The 24,573-nt window shown below is 36.7% G+C and overlaps 1 protein-coding gene across 2 annotated transcripts in view; it reads right to left on the bottom strand.

Moving 5' to 3' along the window:
* Positions 1-4,151: 4,151 nt before the first annotated feature.
* Positions 4,152-24,573, bottom strand: part of LOC110455416 (probable E3 ubiquitin-protein ligase HECTD2) — a 71,470-nt gene continuing 51,048 nt past the window's right edge. For both annotated transcript variants that reach the window (XM_021505543.1, XM_021505544.1), the window contains 13 exons: positions 23,524-23,672; positions 22,884-23,007; positions 22,297-22,393; positions 21,726-21,833; positions 21,099-21,231; positions 19,383-19,471; positions 18,993-19,154; positions 18,315-18,389; positions 12,915-13,002; positions 8,720-8,826; positions 7,704-7,819; positions 6,787-6,927; positions 4,152-5,052 (listed from right to left, as the gene is read on the bottom strand). In XM_021505543.1, coding sequence (XP_021361218.1) covers positions 4,932-5,052; positions 6,787-6,927; positions 7,704-7,819; positions 8,720-8,826; positions 12,915-13,002; positions 18,315-18,389; positions 18,993-19,154; positions 19,383-19,471; positions 21,099-21,231; positions 21,726-21,833; positions 22,297-22,393; positions 22,884-23,007; positions 23,524-23,672 — 1,510 coding nt within the window. In that variant the 3' untranslated portion in view covers positions 4,152-4,931. The remainder of the gene's footprint in view (positions 5,053-6,786; positions 6,928-7,703; positions 7,820-8,719; positions 8,827-12,914; positions 13,003-18,314; positions 18,390-18,992; positions 19,155-19,382; positions 19,472-21,098; positions 21,232-21,725; positions 21,834-22,296; positions 22,394-22,883; positions 23,008-23,523; positions 23,673-24,573) is intronic.

Genomic DNA, 24,573 nt, shown 5'->3' with positions numbered 1-24,573 from the left:
CAAGACTCCGGGTGTTCGATTCCCTTTTTGTATTGCGTCACCCGCCCGACCAAATGGGTTTTCTTCCGATATTCATACAATAAGATCCCCTACTGGCTTCCATCCGGGCCAACAAGAGTGATTCATGTAAGTTGGGAAAACTTAAATCACAATTGTTGTTTTTAAAGATTATGTAATCTTCTATCAAAGAAAATAGATGAGACATTGTCACATCAATCCATGAATTGCAATTAACTCATTCACCCCTGAAATTTCTTAATGAACTATTCCAACCTTTGAATTGGAAGAGTTCAAATATGTCTTCAGGGGGGTGAATGAGTAAATTAATTGTCTCAGGAAAAAAAGATCAAATACATGTATCAGTAATTTCATGAAATAAAAATCTGCTTTGAGTTCTGGCATATATAGATGTAAATATCTTCATTGTTAACAAGATATTCAGTCAATTAGAACACAAAATGAACAATAAATTGTATTTTCAAATCAATGTAAAATTAATTTAAAGATAAATAAACAGAAAAACAAAAAGTAATTTTGTCATCAACAAAATTCATATGAACATTATGACAATACTTGTCCTTATTTCTCTGAACTCTGAAATTTATTTACATTGTTGGTACATGCATCTTCCTTCCATGGAAACAGTATCATGCTCCAGAGAACAATAGAAATAGATCTGGGGATAGAATAAGACAACAGTATTGTGAAGATGATTTGTAATCAAACTTGACTCAATTCTGAATATATCGAGAAAATTCTTTAATAAAAGCATTAAAGAAAGAACACAAAAATAATATATGATAGTGTAAATATATTAAATTTTAACAACAATGAATGTATATTTCTTGATTATTTGTTTACCTATTTACACTACCAATATCCTCAAAACACTCAAATGTAAATATTTGGATAACATAATTAATGTTCTCTAATAATTCTACTAACAAATCTTAATTCAAATGTAAAAATAAATCTAAAGAACTTTATCACAGCAATATTTTATATTTTTTACCCTTTTACCCAGAAAAATTCAAGCTATAAACCTCTTTATTTAATTTATAAATTATTTCCTACAGATAAATTATAATATCAGGAATCATTTAATAATCTTTTACAAAGTTGTTTTACATATTCCAGTGGTATAAAATTCATAAATGAGGCAAGGTAGTCTAGTGGTAGGACGTCGGGCTCATGACCACTGTCACTGTGTTGTATCCTTGAGCAAGATACTTTTCTCCGCTAGTTCAAGTCTACTCAGCTGTAAATGAGTATGTGGTTGGGCAGTGCTAGAATTGTTGAATGCTAGCTGTGAGCACCGAAATGGCAGCACCGGCTGTATGCTCCCCAGGGAGTTGAAAAAGATATTGGCTGGTTGCAAAGGCCCTATAACCACGGATAATGATTTTGTGAACAGCTTTGAGAGGACCTACGAGCTAGGTTGTGATAAAGCGGTAAAAGAACATCAAATTGTTAATTATTATTATGCTTAACAAGTCTTGAACAGTTTAAAATATGGGAAACTAACAAATTTAACTGTCTGATTTCTAACCCACATTGTTGACCATGGAATTCAAGGGAAAACAGACACTATTTCTCCAACTTACAAATAAAAAGATTTCAGAAATATAAAACCATAAAATATCTCCTGAGAATATTTGTTTTAGAAGAAACTGGACGGAATCTGGAGTGAATAGCAGATTAAAACATCAGTTCAAAATAATTTGAACAGAATGCTTTTTAATGATATCATGAAAATCATATAAAGTGGAACGAACTACTTCACTTTTCCTGCACCATAAATATCTTTTATTTTCTGCAATATATAAAATATACTTGAAATAAAATCTGCTGTACAAGGTCAAATTTCTGCAATCCTGAACACCTGTATTCAAATTTCACTGATTTTTGCCAAATGATAATCTTTTAACTTTATTGTCAATCAGCTAAAATATAATATACATTACAGTTAAATAGTCAAAGGAAAAAGAATTTTCTAATATCCAAAAAGAAAAGTAATTTCATTTTCTTATCAAGTGAATAAACATCATAAATTGATTAATAGTTAGGGATATCTATATGATGAGGGATGCGGTAAGAATGGGAAAAAATTACTCATAATTTATTTCAGGTGTAAGAGCATGACCTATATGTTACCACTCGGCATATAATTCAAAAGACTGTTTATTTTAAATTCACAATTTATAGCTATAGTATACATCTAAATACTCAACCATTTAAATGGTGTTGATAACATTTCAATTAATATATGTTTGAAGCAGGATCACAAGGAAACCAGCACATTATCCGGACACCATTTATGAGTGACAAGGTCACCTACTTACTTTACATGTCCGATTATCTAACTTGTAGTTTCATCTTATTGATAAGATTAGCTTATAAGTTGTATGATTACTTGTAAGATTTCTTTTCCTTGCTAGATTATTTTTAGTTGTTATATGACTTATAAGATTATCTAGCTTCTAAGATAACTTGTAAGATTTTTATAAGTTTTAAGATAACTTGTAAGATTATTTTTTAGTTTTAAGATGTATGATAACACCTGTCCCTAACTTGTACGTTTACCTCACAACAATTGTACTTAACCTTAATTGAGGGATAGACCTGGGACAACATTTCGAGAAATTATTTCTATTGTCCACGTTGTCAGAATGAAGATATCGAATGTACATGTGATGCATAAATTATCTGTGAAGTTTCATGAAAATAAAAAAATGGCTGCTAATCTGTATCTAGGTAGTAGTGCAAGTAAAATATATAAGATAATGGCACCTCAAAAAATCCTACAGTACACAAAGTACGCTGATCTATCCTTAGCTGTAATTGTATTACAGTTCACACAAAACTTGTTAACTAATTCACCCCTATATTTTTAAACTGGACTAGCCCAGTCTTTAATTCGGTAAGGTCCAAATGTGACTTTAGAGGTAAATGGGTTAACACGTTTTAATCGTAATTGTCAGCAATTTATTGCACAAATAAATAATACAGAACAGTTATAATGATTATTTTGCGCATTTCCTGAGAAATACAAATGTGTACCTTCCAAAATTTATTATCACATTTTTTTTCCTGTTAAAGTTGAAATTAAATTCATAAAAAAAAAGCTTTTTTTTGCTTTACATTCTTTTTTATAACATTTTCAATAGTTTACATTATAGTAGAGATATCTTTTTATATTGTGTTTTTGTAGATATCAGACAGGCTAATACTCTATAAACTTATCTGTGTAGATATTTCTGTAGATATCTATAAGCTAGTACCAGTGTATTTGAAATAGCTGTATTTCCTTAGATATATAAATTTTAATTTAACTTAAAACAAATTGAAACTTACAATTTTGCTCTAATATATAATACTTTCCAGCATATTTCTTCCGTCACACATTAATCATCCATATATTGGCACCTAATACATTTTAGGTTGGCATTCTGTAGTATTTCGTTTATATATATTTCATCTGATTAATTAACACATGGAAAATATTAACAATTTTAGAATAAAAAAAAAAAACTTTTTAAAACAACATTGCCAATTTAAACAGACAGAGTTAAGGCTTGCTGTGAAATTTTGATCTCTGGTAAATGATACTTATCCGGGAAATTTGGAGGGTCCCGGGTTCGAACCCCGATCTGGCGGTTACATTTTCGCTTTCTCCTGTTACAGTAGAAGGCATCTAGAAAATGTTCTTTGTTATTGACACATTCACGATTTCAGCGTCAAACGGGATATAAAGATTTGATTATTCTGTATGAAGGTATTCCGTCTTTGTGTATTGCAGAGTTATCTGCTCTTGTGAACAGGAACTGATTGTTACGTCATTTGTTTGTGAGAGTAATTACGTCATCAATTTTCGAGAAAACGACTTAATTTCTCACACAAACCAATGACGTAACAATCAATACCTGCTCACAAGAGAAGATAACTCTGCAATACGCAAAGACGGAATAGGGATATGTAATTTCTATGTTTGGGAGTTTAACGTCGATATATCTTATACCTACCTCTAATAGACTCTGTAAGTATATATATCAATGCAGATATAGTTTAGATTGCATCAACATTTTCCTGATGTATATTATTTTTCAAGGTCAGACACAGGAGCACTTCTGGAGATCATNCCCCCCCACTCAATCAGTCCCTGGGATCTGTTAAATTAGCTGTCACAATATATAGATAAAATTAACTTCACATCATTATCACAGACTTAAAAGTTTTTTTCTACAACCCATTACTTTTTCAAATTTTAGAGTATTCATAAAAAGCTGTTTTACCCTTGTTTTTCTTGTTCTGACAACACCTGTCAAAATATAGATATCTTCTTCACAGGAATTTCTGTTTTTCAAAATTTTCTGCTAAAAATAAGGGTTATTTTCCTACATTTTCAACATTTTATCATAATTTGCTCAGAAAAAGATTTTGAGTAACAGATCAAAATAATATTGTTCTTAAGATAACGTTTTTCTTCATTATATGTTTTCAAACAAGAGTCATAATTACGTTCTGTTGTTCAGTCAGTAAATGGAAAATGGTACTTTTTCAGAATATGAAATAACACATTATTTAGGTCATATCATTTATGACATATTAATATCATAATGTTAATATATATATATTCAATGTAAGATCTCTCTCATAAATGTTTTACAACTGTATCGGTGCAACATTGCATATAAAGGTGACAGGTTTTACATAACACACGTCATGACAATCACTGACCAATCATGATCACATTTAACCATGTTTAGATATGCAAATAGGTGTTTTTACACAGACTAGGTGATTTATAACAAGTTCATAAACACAGTATACTTGGCTTTCAGTATCTCTTTTATAACAGGGAGTCTTTATTCGGAGGAATAAATAAAATAATTCCATTATATGATACGTCCGACGAATCTCCTGAACTTCCGTCATTCTAATCCGAATCCCTCCGCATTGGCAATGGCTGTTACAAGCTTGGTCTTGAGAACTTTGCGACTTCGGTAAGCTGGCAGAACAAGCTGATTGAAACACGTGTGAGACATTGGCAGTCTGCAATGAAAAGGAGATAATTACAATCTGGAGAACAAGGGAGACAACTGATGTCTCCTCAACACAACATTATTAAAAGTGTACTGTGTACTCCATCCTTCATACTTCAAGAGTTACGCTCACTTACGCTCTCTGCACTGCACCGCTAGAAGATGTCATAGCACAATTGAAGACATGCTCTAGATATTTGATTGGTCTCAGTTAAAAAACAAGAGGCCCATGGGCCTAAACGGTCACCTGAGTCTACAGTATTTATTTTTGTTGTTGAAATATGTACCAATTTGAGTAAAAAATAGTATAATGTTAACTTAACTTTGTCAGGACCATGAGCTGATCATTCCTAGACCAATTTTAAGTGAGATCGGCCTATTAGAACTTAGTAGCAAAATAGCGGCCATGGCAGCCAAATTGTATTTCTGATTGACCCGAAAAATAACAACACTTTGTCAGGACCATGATTCGATCATTCCTACAAAGTTTCAGTTCAATCGGCCAAGTAGATCTTTACTTTAAGTTTGAAATAGTTTACCAAAATGGCAGCTGTGGTGGCCATATTGGATTTCTGATCGACCTGAAAAATAACAACACTTTGTCAGGACCATGAGTCAATCATTCCTACAAAGTTTCAGTTCAATCGGCCTAGCAGAACTTGACTTTAAGTTTGAAATATGTTTTCAAAATGGTGGCCGTGGCGGCCATATTGGATTTATGATTGACCTGAAAAATAACAACACTTTGTCAGGACCATGAGTCGATCATTCCTACAAACTTTAAGTTCAATCGGTCCAGCAGAACTTGACTTTAAGTTTGAAATAGGTTTTCAAAATGGCGGCCGTGGCGGCCATATTGGATTTCTGATCGACCCGAAAAATAACAACACTTTGTCAGGACCATGAGGCGATCATTCCTACCAACTTTCAGTTTAATCGGCCCAGCAGAACTTGACTTTAAGTTTGAAATGTAAAATGTTAACGGACGACGGACGACGGACGACGACGGACGAAAACGGATAGCAATAGGTCACCTGAGCTTTAGCTCAGGTGACCTAAAAACCTGACCAAACACCAGGCTGATACCTGTCCTTTGAAGTTTACAGAGGGGCGACAACAGACTTCAAAGTACGGCAATTTTACTTTTACGCAACCATGAGATTCTTTTGATGTACATCAAAGGATCAAACTAGTCTTCTTGTCTCATCAACAAAGTGGTGCACACTGAGCCTTCATTTTGTCATGACATAATCCAGGGGTGCAAAGAGTGTATGCGAAGGTAATCATTGAAGTATCATGAATGTGTGCACTCACAATAGTATACACGCCAAGTGCACACCCACTCTCTGACACAACGGTTTCCTGGTCACAGGCACCACTTAACGGAAAGGGAAAACGCAACAGGACAAAAATGAGATTTGAACCCATGACCATGAAGCTCTAGACATCTAGACACTCTATCCAAATGAGAAATCTCGACTATAATCAATGGTAGCCATTCAAACCAGTCCACATAACAGTAGTGAATTTTAAAATGATTTTAAAGCGTCAAATGTATTTCCAAACATGGTATTGTATTATTCTTGATGAACATGATTATGGTTATGAAGTTTATTATCGTGACAAAAAATTTCACTTGTAATATTATTTTGTGGATCATATTTTTGCTCTCACTCTATTGAACCACGATATCGTGAAAATATCCCTGAGGAAATATTCTGCTATACGTCATTTCTAAACTCACAAATCAGTTCCTTCAATACGTGAAATTTTGAAGGTCATTTCGGCCATGCCTCCTATAGGAATTCTGTCACTCCCAGTCGTGAACAAAAGTAGTTTCTTCTGCATATCAAACGTCATCGATAAGACTGTATCCCAGAAATACCTAAAAGAGCAATTAAAAGGACAGTATTTAGTATTAAAACGAAATTGACATTGACAGGAACATATACATGCACTATAACCAAAAGATTGTATGAACAAGCAAATATGTGTTTCAATTTTCTGTCTTCACCCAGACATTTGTTTTCAAACACTGCAAAGAATTCACTACAGTTCTATTTCAACTGAATATAGTATTTCTTTAAAGATTTCACATGACAACGTGGATACGAGTTGATCTCCCTGCTGAACACCTTGTTTTCCAATTTAAGTAGCCCCATAATCTTTCCCTTATCAAGTAGTCAATTCATTCACCTGGGCCCATTTCAGGTATCCAGTTCAACCAGGTGAAACGGTTGAACCGGAAAAGAAACGACAGGTGCAGATCTGATCCGAGGCTGACCTCAGAAATATTCGGCACCTGTAAATTGAGGGGTCCAGACGTACCTGACCAAAACTAAAATGCTGACTACTACTAGTTTTCGTTATTTCTCCATAAAACAAGGTCAATCCACATGTAGACTTATAGATACGTTATATAATTGAGCGGACGTGCGAAAGAAGGACATACTATCCTTGCTCTATTGTTATTTAATCTCCAAAACAGCATTTTTTACCTCTGCCTCCAGTTCGTCCAAGTGCGTTCCTTTATCGTGGAATATTTCTGCGCCACCTGCAACGTTTCAACCAGGATATGCCAATGTGACCTGACTAACCTTTTTTAACATATTGCTACCATATATACCTGACAGTGACGTCATGTACGGCTAAATCCCCTACCTGACGGTCGAGTCCTGTGCGTTGTAGCCGTCGTATGAAGCCACTTTTCTTAGCTGGTTCATGTCTACCTGAGGGTTGCCACACACTAACATCTCCACTTCCTGTGGCCGCAACATCTGTACAGAGCCGCAAGCGTTATCAACGTCGTGCATATAGTAAATATCTAATTAAAGGTCATATGATTATAGTATACTGTATTACTTATCATCAAGGTCATCCGATCACTGTATGCAGCATTACTTTACACCAAGGTCAAGGTCATTCAATTACTGTTTACAGCATTACTTTACACCAAGGTCAAGGTCATTCGATTACTGTTTACAGTATTACTTAATATCACAGTCAAGGTCATTCAATTACTGTTTACAGTGTTACCTAATATCGAGGTCAAGGTCATTCGATTACTGTTTACATTGTTACCTAATATCGAGGTCAAGGTCATTAAATTACTGTTTACAGTGTTTCCTAATATCGAGGTCAAGGTCATTTGATGACTGTTTACAGTGATACCTAATATCGAGGTCAAGGTCATTTGATTACTGTATACAGTGTTACCTAATATCGAGGTCAAGGTCATTTGATTACTGTATACAGTGTTATCTAATATCGAGGTCAGGGTCATTTGATTACTGTATACAGTGTTACCTAATATCGAGGTCAAGGTCATTTGATTACTGTATACAGTGTTACCTAATATCGAGGTCAAGGTCATTTGATTACTGTATACAGTGTTTCTTATCATATAACTAGAACATTTTTGTTTTCTGGCATAAAAAATTGTTCATCGCCAAGTTTGTAAATAATACATACAGTATAACTTCCACCCTCTGCCCTCCCCAACGAGGACGAATTTATCATGACCACAAATATTAGTACACAACGTTAACATGCAATATATTGTAATTACAAGTGAAGGCGACATTAACAGGAATTTTATAGTAAAGGATGAATGTTTCTTGGTATACAGTATATTTTTAGCACTACTATGATCTAAAGAAGAAGTTCTGTATACTTACAATGAGTGCGTTTGAAGCACACACACTATGGAAACCATGGTAGAAGGCCTTGAACTGAGGATATATACCCTTGTTGACAATCCAGTCCATATACAGCTGTATATATTCTGCAAAATAAAAATGGTGATACACATTGTATAAACATTAGCTAGAATTCCATGGAAGGTGTAATTAACTCCACCCTGCACTTGTCAAAAGGAAGGGATGGTATTCATACACTGCAGTGATTTGTCTTGCTCAGTTTTAAAGCAAAATACAGGTTGTTTCCCCTAGCTAAAAATGCTTTATTTTCCCAAAAAGACCAAAAATGAGGAATATATTCCCAATTTCAATAAAAAATAATGCTGCATTTTCCCCAATTCATAAAGGAACAGGCTGTTGTAAAATTAAGGTAAAAAAGCACTGCTCTGATATATCATTTCATCCTCAATACTCCAGGGGTTATGCTCACTTTTGCTCTTGGCACCACTGGAATATGTCATAGCAAAATTGAAGGCACACAACTAGCTATTTGATTGGTCTGAGGTAAAAGTAACCTGACCAATCGCTATGACTTCATAAACCTATCTTTCGAAGATTACAGCAGAGCAATACCCGATTTCAAAGGCAGTCAATTTTACCGTTACGTGACGGACATATTCTTTTGATGTACATCAAAGGATCAAATTAGTCTTCTCGTCTCATAAACAAGGTGGTGCACACCGAGCCTTTGATTTTGCTATGACATATTCCAGGGGAACAGAGAGCGATGGATCGAGGATGATATATTAAGTTTTGCTGGTACATATCTCCATTACTCCATTTTGAAATTTCGACAGTAAACATTAGAAGTGTTACCTGTTAAGTAATCCTTGGGAAAAAAAACAGAATTAAAGAAAGGAAAAAAACTGAACTTAGCGATACGTTGTTGTGATTCAAATTCTATACATGCATAGATGTCACATTATTTACAGCAACCAAGGGAAATTCTGAGCTGGCCGACAAGTTTCACAGCTGTATTTTGTGATTTTCACTGTCTCTATTATTTTTCTTCATGTTTAAAGTTTGATATGATTAAATATCAAGCAATGTAATATATAAACTTAAAAATTTAATGCTCAACTCTGTCAGAAAACTTTGACTTTCACTCTTGTCCATGAGACCATCATCTGGTTAACTCATTCACACCTGAAGACACGTTTGAACTCTTCCAATTCAAAGATTGGAATAGTTCATTACGAAGTTTCAGGGGTGAATGAGTTAATCAGGACCATATATATATCTCGAAAGTAATACTAAAACTGTATACCAGGAAATGTTCATTGTAGTTAACTTTCACCTTTTTCACCCTCCCTAATGATGGCGAGGAGGGTGAGTTTATCATGACAGTGAATTTCAGTACACAACATGCAGAATATAGTATACGCCAACATCGACAGACGCCTGGCCACCCAGAAAGACCGTTATCAGACTGGAACTATCAACCTGATGACCTACGCCAATTCAGCGTCACAGCTTCTGCATCTTGGATAGAATGTTTTGTGCTAGAGCCTTTAGTGATATATATAGAGAATGTGATTTGTGCTAGAAACCTCAGCTTCATTTAGTGGTTTACTGTTTATATTTATGTTTAATAATTATCTTTAAGGGCTGTATTATATATGTATTACTGTTATATGTATGAATAGAAACTTTATTTTATTACTGACATTAGTGTGGCTTAAATTAAGGAACTTTTTTTTTCATATAATGTAATGTTACTTTTATTTTTCATATAATGCAAATATTAATATTTAATTATTATTTTCTATTACTTAGTGCTGTATTTAATGTGTAGTACAGTTATATTTATGAATAAAAACTTTTTATCCATTTTATTATTGACTTTAGTATCATACCTACACTATGAGTTGACATTCTTAGTTGAAACAGGCTATATAACTAAACTTCAAAGGATTTCCTGTAGAAACACCTTCCTTTCAATTCTCCAGAGTTGGTGTTCGGGGAATAAGCCTTACATGTGATGGGCGAAATTAACACTGGGCGAGCGTAGATTTATCAGAAAAGGGTGAATAGTTAACAGGGTGAATAGTTAACAGGGTGAAAATTTCACTGTATACAATTATATCATTTATTTGAAGAGCAAGATAGGTAAACTATCAAAGGTGTACAATTCTACATTTTAACATTAAGAATTCTACATGTCCCGTCTACATTTATTGAACTTTTTCTTGGTTTGCCATAAAATCTTCCAGTTTTTTAGCATTGGGATATTTGACTAGGTTGAATATTCCATAAATATCTATGGAACAGCTGCTGGATGATAATTACATTTTGCCTGACTTCCTTCATCAATGTTAAAATATTTTGTATACCGGTATGTTATACTGCTTCCAGACAATGATTAAACAGTGAAGAGTTCCAATATCGACCTACATGAATATTTACACTTGCTCCATAAATACTCCCAACAGATATGGACGTAATTAATATTTATTTGTGTACACATTTTCAATTATCTCAAAAGAGACTCAATGGTCCTCTGTTGCTCATCTGTTATTCAATATTTTTTCGCAAACACATCTGACGTACGTCTGTGCCCTTCAAAATTAAAGTGGGTTAAAGTCAAATTAATTTAACAAAGTTAATTGTAATACAGCCAACAATACAGGTTTTAAATATTTTAACAATTCTGTCTGCTATCACATTATTAAGAGTGAATCAATTTAATACAGTTGATCAAACATGATAGCCCTTCTTCCAAGCATGATATTGGCTAAATAATACATCATTACCCTGTGCCTTTTAGACATTTAGAAGTTGTTTAAACAGTACAGTTGATTTCACTTAATATCAATTCTTATTTGTCAGAGGAAAAAATGACATTAACTGGAACATGACATTAACTGGAACATGACATAAAAAGAAAACATGTGTTTTTTTACTGTTTCATGATCTGATCACCTGTCAAGTGACCATATTTAAATGTCCAAGTGATCATATGGTTAAACGATCGTTTAGTAAAAATATTTGTAACGGACATGGCTTTTTCTTTATTTAATGTGAAATAATTGTGTTTTTTATGCGAAATAATGAATATGCAGCAAAAACACTTGCTAAATTCTGGTAGTGCTCTATTACGTCTTTTCGTATTGCAGAGTTATCTGCTCTTGATAGCAGGTATTGATTGTTACGTCATTTGTTTGTGAGAGTAACGTCATCATTTTTTGAGAAAATAACGTAATTTTCTCACACAAACTAATGACGTAATAATCAATACCTTCTCACAAGAGCAAATAACTCTGCAATACGAAAATATGGAATGCTCGTATGTGATTAGATAGGCCTAGATCAACCTGTAGTTGTTGTCGGCTGCTAGTCTGTACTCTGCTCGGAATTTAGTCGTAAAGCATGTTATGTTGGTACATATTTACCTTATTCTTTTCAATGCTTTGATTTTAGAAACATCATGTATAACAAATTTGACCTCTATGACCTTTAATTTTTGCAAGTACATTTATTTGAACTCACTTGATGACTCTCAATACCAGCACACTACAAGCTAAGTACCATGACCGTGATTCTTAGGTATTCAGAAGAAGTAGCTTGAAGTTTCAACACAGTTGACCCCTTAACTTTGAAATTAGCTCAAGGTTATTCATTACAAACAAATAAACAAAACAAAATGAGAAGCTTAACCAAGGCATGGTATTGGCTTTATATCACAAAACATGACATTTTGGGTAAATATATAAGTTCTTTCAATATTTTGGGATAAAAACAAAATAATTTGTTTACACATTGGGACATGACACATTTTAATCCCAATGACCATGGAAGTTGGTCGATGTCATGTATTTAAACAATCATGCCTGCTTCAAAACAATTATAATAGCTTTTTATCCCAACATGGTAATGATCTCCTTAAATGTTTCTCAGTTATTCAGAAGAAAAAAAATTTAGACAAAAAGTTGACAGTGGATTGACTGCAAGGATAGATGTATGTTAGATGCATTATCATCTGACAGGCATTATTTCTAGGGGAGATAATAAAAAAAATGCACCAAAATATTGTTTTTAAGAAAATGATGTTAGATCTCATGTAAACAGCTCATGTGCTGTTTGTTGGCAAATCTTTCATATGGGTTGTATCAAGTTTGTTTCCCAGAAGATAAACCCACTTTAATAGCAATGCACTGATATTGCAAACACTTACCTGCTCTGTTGCTCTTGTTTACGGGGATATTAGCACCACCAGTTTTGAGATCAACTGTCCGTACATCTCCATACTCTGTCAGAGATATCTGAAACAGACATGTCACACTCTACTAGGACTCAACAAATTTTCCTTAATGCAGGGGCCATTTTACACCGAAATAAAAGTATCCTTAATGCAGGGGCCATTTTACACCGACATAAAAATATCCTTAATGCATGGGCCTTTTTACACCGACATGAAAGTATCCTTAATGCAGGGGCCTTTTTACACCGACATGAAAGTATCCTTAATGCAGGGGCCATTTTACACTGACATAAAAATATCCTTAATGCATGGACCTTTTTACACCGACAGGAAAGTATCCTTAATGCAGGGGCCTTTTTACACCGACATGAAAGTATCCTTAATGCAGGGGCCATTTTACACTGACATAAAAATATCCTTAATGCATGGGCCTTTTTACACCGACAGGAAAGTATCCTTAATGCAGGGGCCTTTTTACACCGACATGAAAGTATCCTTAATGCAGGGGCGTTTTTACACCGACATGAAAGTGTCCTTAATGTAGGGGCCTTTTTACACCCACATGAAAGTGTCCTTAATGCAGGGGCCTTTTTACACCGACATAAAAGTATCCTTAATGCATGGGCCTTTTTACACCGACATAAAAGTATCCTTAATACAGGAGCCTTTTTACACCGACATGAAAGTATCCTTAATGTAGGGGCCTTTTTACACCCACATGAAAGTGTCCTTAATGCAGGGGCCTTTTTACACCGACATAAAAGTATCCTTAATGCATGGGCCTTTTTACACCGACATAAAAGTATCCTTAATGCAGGGGCCTTTTACACCGACATGAAAGTGAAGAAGTTGTTTCACAATTCTACCACCTAAAACAATACACATTTGTATGCATGTCCCCACAATGAAGTGGGTTGTCAATTCAGAAACAAAACTAGTGCGTATTTTCACTTAATCAGTTCATTTAAGGTTTATTTATTTTGTTTTAAAGATCCGAATAGCAACACATACAAGCTTTATTTTTTTTTCTGATAAATAGAACTTGAAGAAAGGAGGGATTGGCTTTTTACCATTCTATGTACAGAAAGTAGGGAAAAGTGTGGAGTGGGCTTATTACCGGGCACCCACTCTATGTACAGAAAGTAAGGAGAAGTGTGGGGTGGGCTTATTACCGATCCCCAACTCTATGTACAGAAAGTAAGGAGAAGTGGGGGCGGGCTTATTACCGGGCACCAACTCTATGTACAGAAAGTAAGGAGAAGTGTGGGGTGGGCTTATTACCGATCACCAACTCTATGTACAGAAAGTAAGGAGAAGTGGGGGGTGGCTTATTACTGGTCACCCACTCTATGTACAGAAAGTAGGGAAAAGTGTGGAGTGGGCTTATTACCGGGCACCCACTATATGTATAGAAAGTAAGGAGAAGTAGGGGTGGGCTTATTACCGGTCACCGACTATATGTACAGAAAGTAAGGAGAAGTGGGGGTGGGCTTATTACCGGTCACCCACTATATGTACAGAAAGTAAGGAGAAGTGGGGGTGGGCTTATTACCCGTCACCCACTATATGTACAGAAAGTAAGGAGAAGTGGGGGTGGGCTTATTACCCGTCACCCACTATATGTACAGAAAGTAAGGAGAAGTGGGGGGTGGCTTATTACTGGTCACCCACTCTATGTACAGAAAGTAAGGAGAAGTGGGGGGGGGCTTATTACTGGTCACCCACTCTATGTACAGAAAGTAGGGAAAAGTGGGGGGTGGGCTTATTACCAGGCACCCATTCTAAGTACAGAAAGTAGGGAAAGTATGGAGTGGACTTATTACCGGGCACCCACTCTATGTACAGAAAGTAGGGAAAAGTGTGGAGTGGGCTTATTACCGGTCACCCACTCTATGTACGGAAAGTAGGGAAAAGTGGGTGGTGGGCTTATTACCAGGCACCCATTCTACGTACAGAAAGTAGGGAAAAGTATGGAGTGGACTTATTACCGGGCACCCACTCTATGTGCAGAAAGTAGGGAAAAGTGTGGGGTGGGCTTATTGCTGGTCACCCACTCTATGTACAGAAAGTAAGGAAAAGTGGGGGATGGGTTTATTACCAGGCACCCACTCTATGTATGGAAAGTAAGGTAAAGTGGGGGGGTGGGCTTATTACCAGGGACCCACTCTATGTACGGAAAGTAGGGAAAAGTGTGGGGTGGGCTTATTGCTGGTCACCCACTCTATGTACAGAAAGTAGGGAAAAGTGAGGGGTGGGCTTATTACTGGTCACCCACTCCATGTACAGAAAGTAAGGAGAAGTGGGGGGTGGGCTTATTATCGGTCACCCACTCTATGTACAGAAAGTAAGGAGAAGTGGGGGTGGCTTATTACTGGTCACCCACTCCATGTACAGAAATTAAGGAGAAGTGGGGGGTGGCTTATTACTGGTCACCCACTCCATGTACAGAAAGTAGGGAAAAGTGGGGGGTGGGCTTATTACCAGGCACCCATTCTACGTACAGAAAGTAGGGAAAAGTATGGAGTGGACTTATTACCGGGCACCCACTCTATGTACAGAAAGTAGGGAAAAGTGTGGAGTGGGATTATTACCGGTCACCAACTCTATGTACAGAAAGTAGGGAGAAGTGGGGGGTGGGCTTATGACCGGTCACCCCCTCCATGTACAGAAAGTAAGGAGAAGTGGGGGGTGGCTTATTACTGGTTACCCACTCTATGTACAGAAAGTAAGGAGAAGTGGGGGTGGGCTTATTACCGGTCACCCACTATATGTACAGAAAGTAAGGAGAAGTGGGGGGTGGGCTTATTATCGGTCACCCACTATATGTACAGAAAGTAGGGAAAAGTGTGGAGTGGGCTTATTACCGGTCACCCACTCTATGTATAGAAAGTAAGAAGAAGTGGGGGGTGGGTTTATTATCGGTCACCCACTCTATGTACAGAAAGTAGGGAAAAATGTGGGGTGGGCTTATTACCGGGCACCCACTCTATGTACAGAAAGTAAGGAGAAGTGGGGGTGGGCTTATTACCGGGCACCAACTCTATGTACAGAAAGTAAGGAGAAGTTTGGGGTGGGCTTATTACCGGTCACCAACTCTATGTACAGAAAGTAAGGAGAAGTGGGGGGTGGCTTATTACTGGTCACCCACCCCATGTACAGAAAGTAGGGAAAAGTGGGGGGTGGGCTTATTACCGGGCACCCACTCTATGTACAGAAAGTAAGGAGAAGTGGGGGTGGGCTTATTACCGGTCACCCACTATATCTACAGAAAGTAAGGAGAAGTGGGGGGTGGGCTTATTATCGGTCACCCACTATATGTACAGAAAGTAGGGAAAAGTGTGGAGTGGGCTTATTACTGGGCACCCACTATATGTACAGAAAGTAAGGAGAAGTGGGGGGTGGCTTATTACTGGTCACCCACTCTATGTACAGAAAGTAAGGAGAAGAGGGGGAGGGCTTATTACCGGGCACCAACTCTATGTACAGAAAGTAAGGAGAAGTGGGGGTGGGCTTATTACTGGTCACCCACTCTATGTACAGAAAGTAAGGAGAAGTGGGGGTGGGCTTATTACTGGTCACCCACTCTATGTACAGAAAGTAGGGAAAAGTGTGGGGTGGGCTTATTACCAGGCACCCATTCTACGTACAGAAAGTAGGGAAAAGTATGGAGTCGACTTATTACCGGGCACCCACTCTATGTACAGAAAGTAAGGAGAAGTGGGGGGGGGCTTATTACTGGTCACCCACTCTATGGACAGAAAGTAGGGAAAAGTGTGGAGTGGGCTTATTACCGGTCACCAACTCTATGTACAGAAAGTAGGGAAAAGTGTGGAGTGGGCTTATTACCGGTCACCCACTATATGTATAGAAAGTAAGGAGAAGTGGGGGTGGGCTTATTACTGGTCTCCCACTCTATGTACAGAAAGTAAGGAGAAGTGGGGGGTGGCTTATTACTGGTCACCAACTCTATGTACGGAAAGTAGGGAAAAGTGGGGGGTGGGCTTATTACCAGGCACCCACTCTATGTATGGAAAGTAGGGAAAAGTGTGGGGTGGGCTTATTACCAGGCACCCATTCTACGTACAGAAAGGAGGGAAAAGTATGGAGTCGACTTATTACCGGGCACCCACTCTATGTACAGAAAGTAGGGAAAAGGGTGGAGGGGGCTTATTACCGGTCACCCACTCTATGTACAGAAAGTAGGGAAAAGGGTGGAGGGGGCTTATTACCGGTCACCCACTCTATGTATAGAAAGTAAGGAGAAGTGGGGGGTGGGCTTATTATCGGTCACCCACTATATGTACAGAAAGTAGGGAAAAGTGTGGGGTGGGCTTATTACTGGTCACCCACTATATGTCCAGAAAGTAAGGAGAAGTGGGGGGTGGCTTATTACTGGTCACCCACTCCATGTACAGAAATTAAGGAGAAGTGGGGGGTGGCTTATTACTGGTCACCCACTCTATGGACAGAAAGTAGGGAAAAGTGTGGAGTGGGCTTATTACCGGTCACCAACTCTATGTACAGAAAGTAGGGAGAAGTGGGGGGTGGGCTTATGACCGGTCACCCCCTCCATGTACAGAAAGTAAGGAGAAGTGGGGGGTGGCTTATTACTGGTCACCAACTCTATGTACAGAAAGTAGGGAAAAGTGTAGAGTGGGCTTATTACCGGTCACCCACTATATGTATAGAAAGTAAGGAGAAGTGGGGGGTGGGTTTATTATCGGTCACCCACTCTATGTACAGAAAGTAGGGAAAAGTGTGGGGTGGGCTTATTACCAGGCACCCACTCTATGTACGGAAAGTAGGGAAAAGTGGGGGGTGGGCTTATTACCAGGCACCCACTCTATGTACAGAAAGTAAGGTAAAGTGGGGGATGGGCTTATTACCAGGCACCCATTCTACGTACAGAAAGTAGGGAAAAGTGTGGAGTGGGCTTATTACCGTGCACCCACTCTATGTACAGAAAGTAGGGAAAAGTGTGGAGTGGGCTTATTACCGGTCACCAACTCTATGTACAGAAAGTAGGGAGAAGTGAGGGGTGGGCTTATGACCGGTCACCCACTCTATGTACAGAAAGTAGGGAAAAGTGTGGAGTGGGCTTATTACCGTGCACCCACTCTATGTACAGAAAGTAGGGAGAAGTGGGGGGTGGGTTTATGACCGGTCACCCACTCTATATACAGAAAGTAGGGAAAAGTGTGGAGTGGGCTTATTACCGGTCACCAATTATATGTACAGAAAGTAAGGAGAAGTGAAGGGTGGGCTTATTACCAGGCTTATCACTGATAAAATAAGGCATCATTTCAATAAGTATATTTTGTAAGAAAGCTAGGTCTCGGTGTTTGATCGTTGTAGGGTTTCTCATAGACCTACCTGAAATGTCATACAAAAGTCCTCCTCAACGTCTCCCTCGTAATTCAACAGCTCCTCCAGACTCACAGCCAACACCTATAAATATCAAACTCTTATAGTGTGACATACTGTGTTTAGAGGTTATCAGCTAAAGACTCCAATAACAGCCTGAGGGTCTGAAGGCCCAAGGGCTGATATGGGTGGCGGACTGATATGGAGTAGGATATGGAAATTGGCCATATGGTAACTTTTTTATCATATACTGCTCTATAACATCAAAAGTATAAACAATCATACATAAAACTGACAGAAAATTTATAATTCACGACCTTAACAATAATCACATTCTACTTTAAATATGAATAGAATAGCATAACAGACGTACACTACCAGTTAGAGGTGTGATTTTACTGAAAATTGTACAACTGGAAGTTAAATGGATATGGCCCGTGCTGGGCAGATATAGCACGACAATTTCAGTGCTAAATGTTCATTAAATAGCATCACCATTGACTGCAGGAAAATTAACTGAAAAAATATAGAAATTCATGAAATACAGAGACGAAATAGTGATTTTTAAGTTTGACTCGGAACTGTATACACACACAAAAGTAGCTGAAGGTTTAAATATCTATCTGTTAACCTCGAAGACCCTGTTCATTTAGTACAAATACATGTGACTTTGATTTTAACACTTACCGGTTGAACAAGTTTGAAATCCTCCAAGGTCATTTGTGTGATCCCTACGACAGCATTGGGATTGTTGTACGGGACAACTGCGGGACTGAGCAGCTTCTTGTAGCAGCAGGGTGGGAATCGTATGTCCAGATTGATACTGTTGTAAACTGCTAGTCCCATCAGCTAAGCAGGAGTTAAGGCCCTTTAGGAACTCTTGTATGTAACTTCTACTATCATAAAGTGATACAGACTTGTGGAAAATACTCACTGTGTAATGCTTTTGTGCCCGAAGTGTTTGGGCATGAAGTGAAATTTTATCATTTCTATAAGAAATTACGAAAAAAAAGTTCTTATACTAGTACAGCTGGTTAATTACTGACCATTAATTATAATGTCAGAACAAAAGGATACCACTCCCATGAGATTGAACTCCTGGTAGCTTTCACACGGTGCTGTGCTGAACCAGTGAGCCCCAGCCTTTTTATCGTAAGTGAACATCCCTGTTGGAGAGAAAATATGAATTAAAATTGACATTTCAATTGAGGATCCAGAGTTCCAATGATGGAATCTGACAGAAATTATTAAAGTTTCACTGAGCGATACTGTACATTCATCGGATAACTGTGATAAAGGTCGAGAATTAACAAGGTGATATAGCTACGTAAGATGAATAATATTATAAGTTTAACCTGTTCGAAGAGTAACTCTAACATAAATGCTAATAGTTGGTACATTCAATTAATTATCCACATGAAAACTCTTAAAGGTACCTGTCATGACAAATATATCTCATTTTTTGTTTATTTACCACAATATTAAAATTAGAATTTCAGTTAAAAAATTTGAACGTTTCAATTCACAGAGGGTACGATATTTTAAATCTTTTGCACACATGAGGCTGAGCACATATTTTTCTCATGTGAGATTCATCCTCATTTGCATGTTAAAATGCACATGAGAAAATGATGCTAGATCTCACGTAAACAGCTCATGAGCTTTTTGTTAGCAAATTTTGGTATCCTCCTCTCACAACCCCATGACCCTACGACCCCAACTTCATTATCCTATTTGTTTTGTTTTCTTTCAAAAGTATGCAAAAAAAAATCAAAAAGAAAAGTTAAAAACCAGACTTTTACAACCCAACAACCCATTATTTTAATTTTTTAATTAGAAATGAACATCCCTGGTAGAAAAACTGATGTTGCAGTGGTGTAAAAATTAAGCTAGTTTGACCCAATTTTCTGCCTCCTTTACAGAAGAAAAGTGTACATTCATTTCATTAGCAAAGTATTTGAAAGTATTCTGTCAATATGGTAGGGTTTTTAGATACAATGCTAATAGAAAGATCCCTAAATATGAAAAAATCTATTTATTGAAAAACGCCCCAGTAAAATAGTGCTATGCAAAATAGAGTCATCATCAGAAGTGAACTTTACCCTGATTTTGTTCCAAAAAATTCTGAAATTACGTATCTCATTGATAAAGGAATTTTTTATGTTTAGGAAAATAATACTTGGCCACCAAAAGTCATAAAAATTTCCAAATCACTGTTGTTTGAATTTAGAATTTTCCCCCAATACTTGTGTAAAATGAATTTAATGTTATTTTTTTGTTATTTTTTTTTTCATTTGAAGTCTGTGACTATGGTTAATGTTACCCAGTTAAATTCACATAAATAATAGTTTTGTCAAGGTTTTGTTAAGTTTTTCTATTGAAAACTCTATGGTTGATAAGTGATCAAAAACCTCGACAAAATTCACTGCATATATTCTAACTTCATTAGTTTATGCAAATTTAAAGTGGTTACCATGACAACCATGTTTGAAAACATTCACAAATATTTTCATAATAGTGTCGGGGAAGTAGTAAAAATTTAAGGGGGGAAAAATGGATATGAGAATTCAGTAAAAGGTTTGGAATTTTCATGGATTTGGTGGTCAAGGAAGGTCCAAACCACATGAGAAGTTCTTTTAACCCGTTCAACACTGTAGACCATAATGGACTCGTCCAGATCAATGCATGGTAGAGTCTACTAAAGTTACATAGGGGTGAAAGGGTTAAGTATTTTTTTTTAGAAATCTTTGGTATAAAAAGCAATATCATAGTTAACAGATTATTTAGACTTACCATAATCCGACTGAAATATCTGTCGGATGAGGAGGAGGAACCATTCCTTGGTCAGACCCCCCATGTCCAGTCCAGCTTCACCCATGAAGGTCACCTTCAACTTCTTTTTCAGGTCGTGCTGTTTCCTTGCGATCTGTTTACAGTGATAAATTGAATGTCCCACATGAACATCTCTTTAACAGCAATGCCACATCCTATATGTTTTTTTTATCTTAACAGCCTCCTTTAGTCAATTTTAAAGCACCCTAGCCACTAATTCGGGAAAATATGAAGTCTTTTTAATGAACAGTTAATTGCTACGATTTCTAGTAGCACGGTTGTTTGTTGGTGTTTTATGTCCTTTTAACAGCTATATGGTCATTTACGGACATGCCAGGTTTTGGTGGTGGATGAAAGTCGAAGTACCCGGGGGAAAACACCCGACCTGCAGCCAGGACCTGGCAACCCCTAAGGAAGGCTTCCCTCGTCCAAGTGTTCGAGAGTTACTGGTAGTAGTATGTCAGACATATTAACAACTCGGCCATCTGGGCATAAATAAAGTTTTAATTATAAAGTCTTGTTTATCATTGAGGGAAAAATAAATCCCAATTTCGACATTTAAGTGAAATAAAAAAAAATGTATTTTACCTCATTTAGAGAATCTGACACTATGTGGGACCTTCTCACGTTGAGGTTCAAAAACAGCATGCCAACGTCTGGTAACTGTCTTCTTTGCACCTTAGCAACCAAGCTTCTCTGTAACAGAGAATGCACATTACAAGCTTCTATGTGACATGGATCACCACAAACCTCTAACATTATTAACATATGAACCTTACAGTCGTATACTGGTGCCTCAAAATTACAAGTTACAAGTAAAATAAATCAATTAAGAAATCCATGTCATATGTCGTGGTTGACCTTTTCACCTTGGACTTGAGCAACGACCAAGGTCACTCCATACATGCTTCTTTTACCTTGAACTTAAGCAAATCAATGTCAAGGTCAATACTTTTTTATGAATGAACCTTTCACCTTGATATTGCTCTTGTTTATTCATTTACTTTTTAAACAAAAACAAAACAAACAACCTCAAATCAAATTGCCAAGGTAAATCAATTACTGCATGATAGAGGTCTATGTCAAGAGAAATCACTTCATGCATAAACCATTTGACCCAAACTATAGGTAATTCAGGCTGTCTCTAATGTAAACTCACCCTTGCCATGATAATCATCTGTTGCTCGGAATCTTTCTGTAGTATAGACCTCTTGGCCGATATACTTAGGATGAACGGGTACTGACAGAACGAAAACCTGTAGTACAATAACATAAAATGTGTAACCACTTCATTGTTTCTATTTCATTATAGCTGGCATTGAAAGAGATATTTTTTTCATAATCACATTTCATAAACAATGATGTCATTGGTAAAAAAGGATTCATAAATATGCTAACAGCTGAACAGTTATTTGAAAAAAAAAAAAAAAAAATCTCAAAAACAAATTTCATGATTGTTCAGAATATTCATGACAGTCTATCCTGCAGTAAGCCCAGAGGTGCAGCATTAATTTCTAACTCAAAGTAGGTGATATATTTATTACAAGAAAATAAAAGGTGGTTGTAGACTTTTCTACTAAACTGCAATAAATATAAACAGGCCAGATAAAGACCGTATGATTTGTTATATGATATCTAATACATGCCTTGATGAAAAAATACAACAACAACCAATGTCTTTTACTGTCAAAGAGAAATGGAACTGTGACCCCGACCTACATTGTATTTCGTTACAAAAAAACTTACCCTGAACAGTGACTAGGGTTCTGCCACGTGTAGTATTCGGCCATGAGGTCCATGAAATCGAGGCTACTGTTGTAGAAATCTGCGATTGGCACTAGTAGGGGACTAGACAAATTGTTGGCAGCATCTACACAACATGACAATGAGTACCATATATAAGTCAGGAAGATATTATATGCATGATATGGTGACTGGGTCAGAACAATAAAACTGGAAAAAAAAACTTTGTCTGCCTCCTAAACTACTAGGCCAATTTCAATGAAAGTTTACAGATACGGTAATTATCCCCTGATGTCGTGCATCAGGGAAGTATTTTTTTCATTTCAACCCTTTTTAAGCAATTATTGCCCTTTGTTAAAAATCTTTGTCCTGACAACTCTTCCTTATCTATTAGGATGATTTCACCAAAACCGGTTCATCTGGGCTAACAAGATTTGGTTTGCAAGTATGTTTTGGCTTTGGGAGGGAGTACAGGAAGTATGTCAGTGACCTACATGTATATACCTGGTTATGTACACCAGTTTTGAAAGCAAATGTAACGAGGTCAAATCCAGAACAGTGGTTTTTAAAGACAAATCAAAACTTTAAATTTGAACAGATTATTAAAGTAACAAGATAATTAGCACCGGTTTTCCACACTTACTCAGCAATGCCATGACTTTTGTAGCACTTGGGATCCACCAGGTACATTTTGCCAGGGGAGGTAAATCTTGGGGTTTTGTGGGGAACAGTCGCTGTATGATGAAACTGTGTAGGCGTCGTAAGATTCGAGTAAACGTCCCTAATTTTAATCTGAAAGAGACAGTTAACAGTTGTTCACTGCATACAACCTAGGAAATTTCCGTATAATTATCGGCCTCCGTAATATAGTAATTAAATGCGGAGGGTGAAATTAGTACTGGGCGAAAATAGATTTTGTGTGCAAGGGTAGAAAGTTTGACTGGGCGAAAAATTTGTATTATACAGTATATCTCAAGTTTAGTCTTGTAAAAAAAAAAAAAAAAAAAAAAACATTCCAGAAATGGTGTTTAATTCTCTTTAGAAAAATGGATTTTTTTTATTAAAGATTTTTTTAAAGTTTATGTTGATACAAAATATCATTATTTGGAAATACACCAACAGTATGGCAACTTAATTTGTTTAACATTGCTATTAACTAAACTCTACTGCAGACATCTAAGTGTATGACCCTGAAGGTAGGGATTCTTATCACTTTTTAAGTGTATACACTAGGGTTCGACACTTTCATAGGTTATCCAGTCAGATTGAGATTTATCAATTTCATTATCAGGACCAGCTATATAACATCACCAAACATAACTGGTCCTTAGGACTTAATATGCTATCAATATCATTTGATAGATAGATTATGAATTATAAATATTCCTGTTTGAAAACTGCCTAAAAAAAACAGATATATTTCATGACTATTGTCAAAATTGTCCTAAAAACCATATTTTCATCATGTGTTTTTTTACATCCGATCATTTTACATGCAGTCAATTACTTTTATGCTTCAAGCTTGGGATGTTTCCTCCTGGAAATTTCAGACTAGTTACATTGACATAGGACTAGCTAATAATTTAACCACTAACAAAACTTTAAGTTGGTGTATTAAACCCTGTGTAAAGTATATAGAGACCTAAAGAATATAGAGACCTTGAAACGTAACATTATTCTACCCCCTCCCCCC

Source organism: Mizuhopecten yessoensis, unplaced genomic scaffold (genome assembly GCF_002113885.1).
Source record: "Mizuhopecten yessoensis strain PY_sf001 unplaced genomic scaffold, ASM211388v2 scaffold8213, whole genome shotgun sequence".
NCBI classification, from domain to species: Eukaryota; Metazoa; Mollusca; class Bivalvia; order Pectinida; family Pectinidae; genus Mizuhopecten; species Mizuhopecten yessoensis.
The sequence above is the reverse complement of the archived record's forward strand: the minus strand, read 5'-3'. Positions and strand labels throughout refer to the sequence as shown.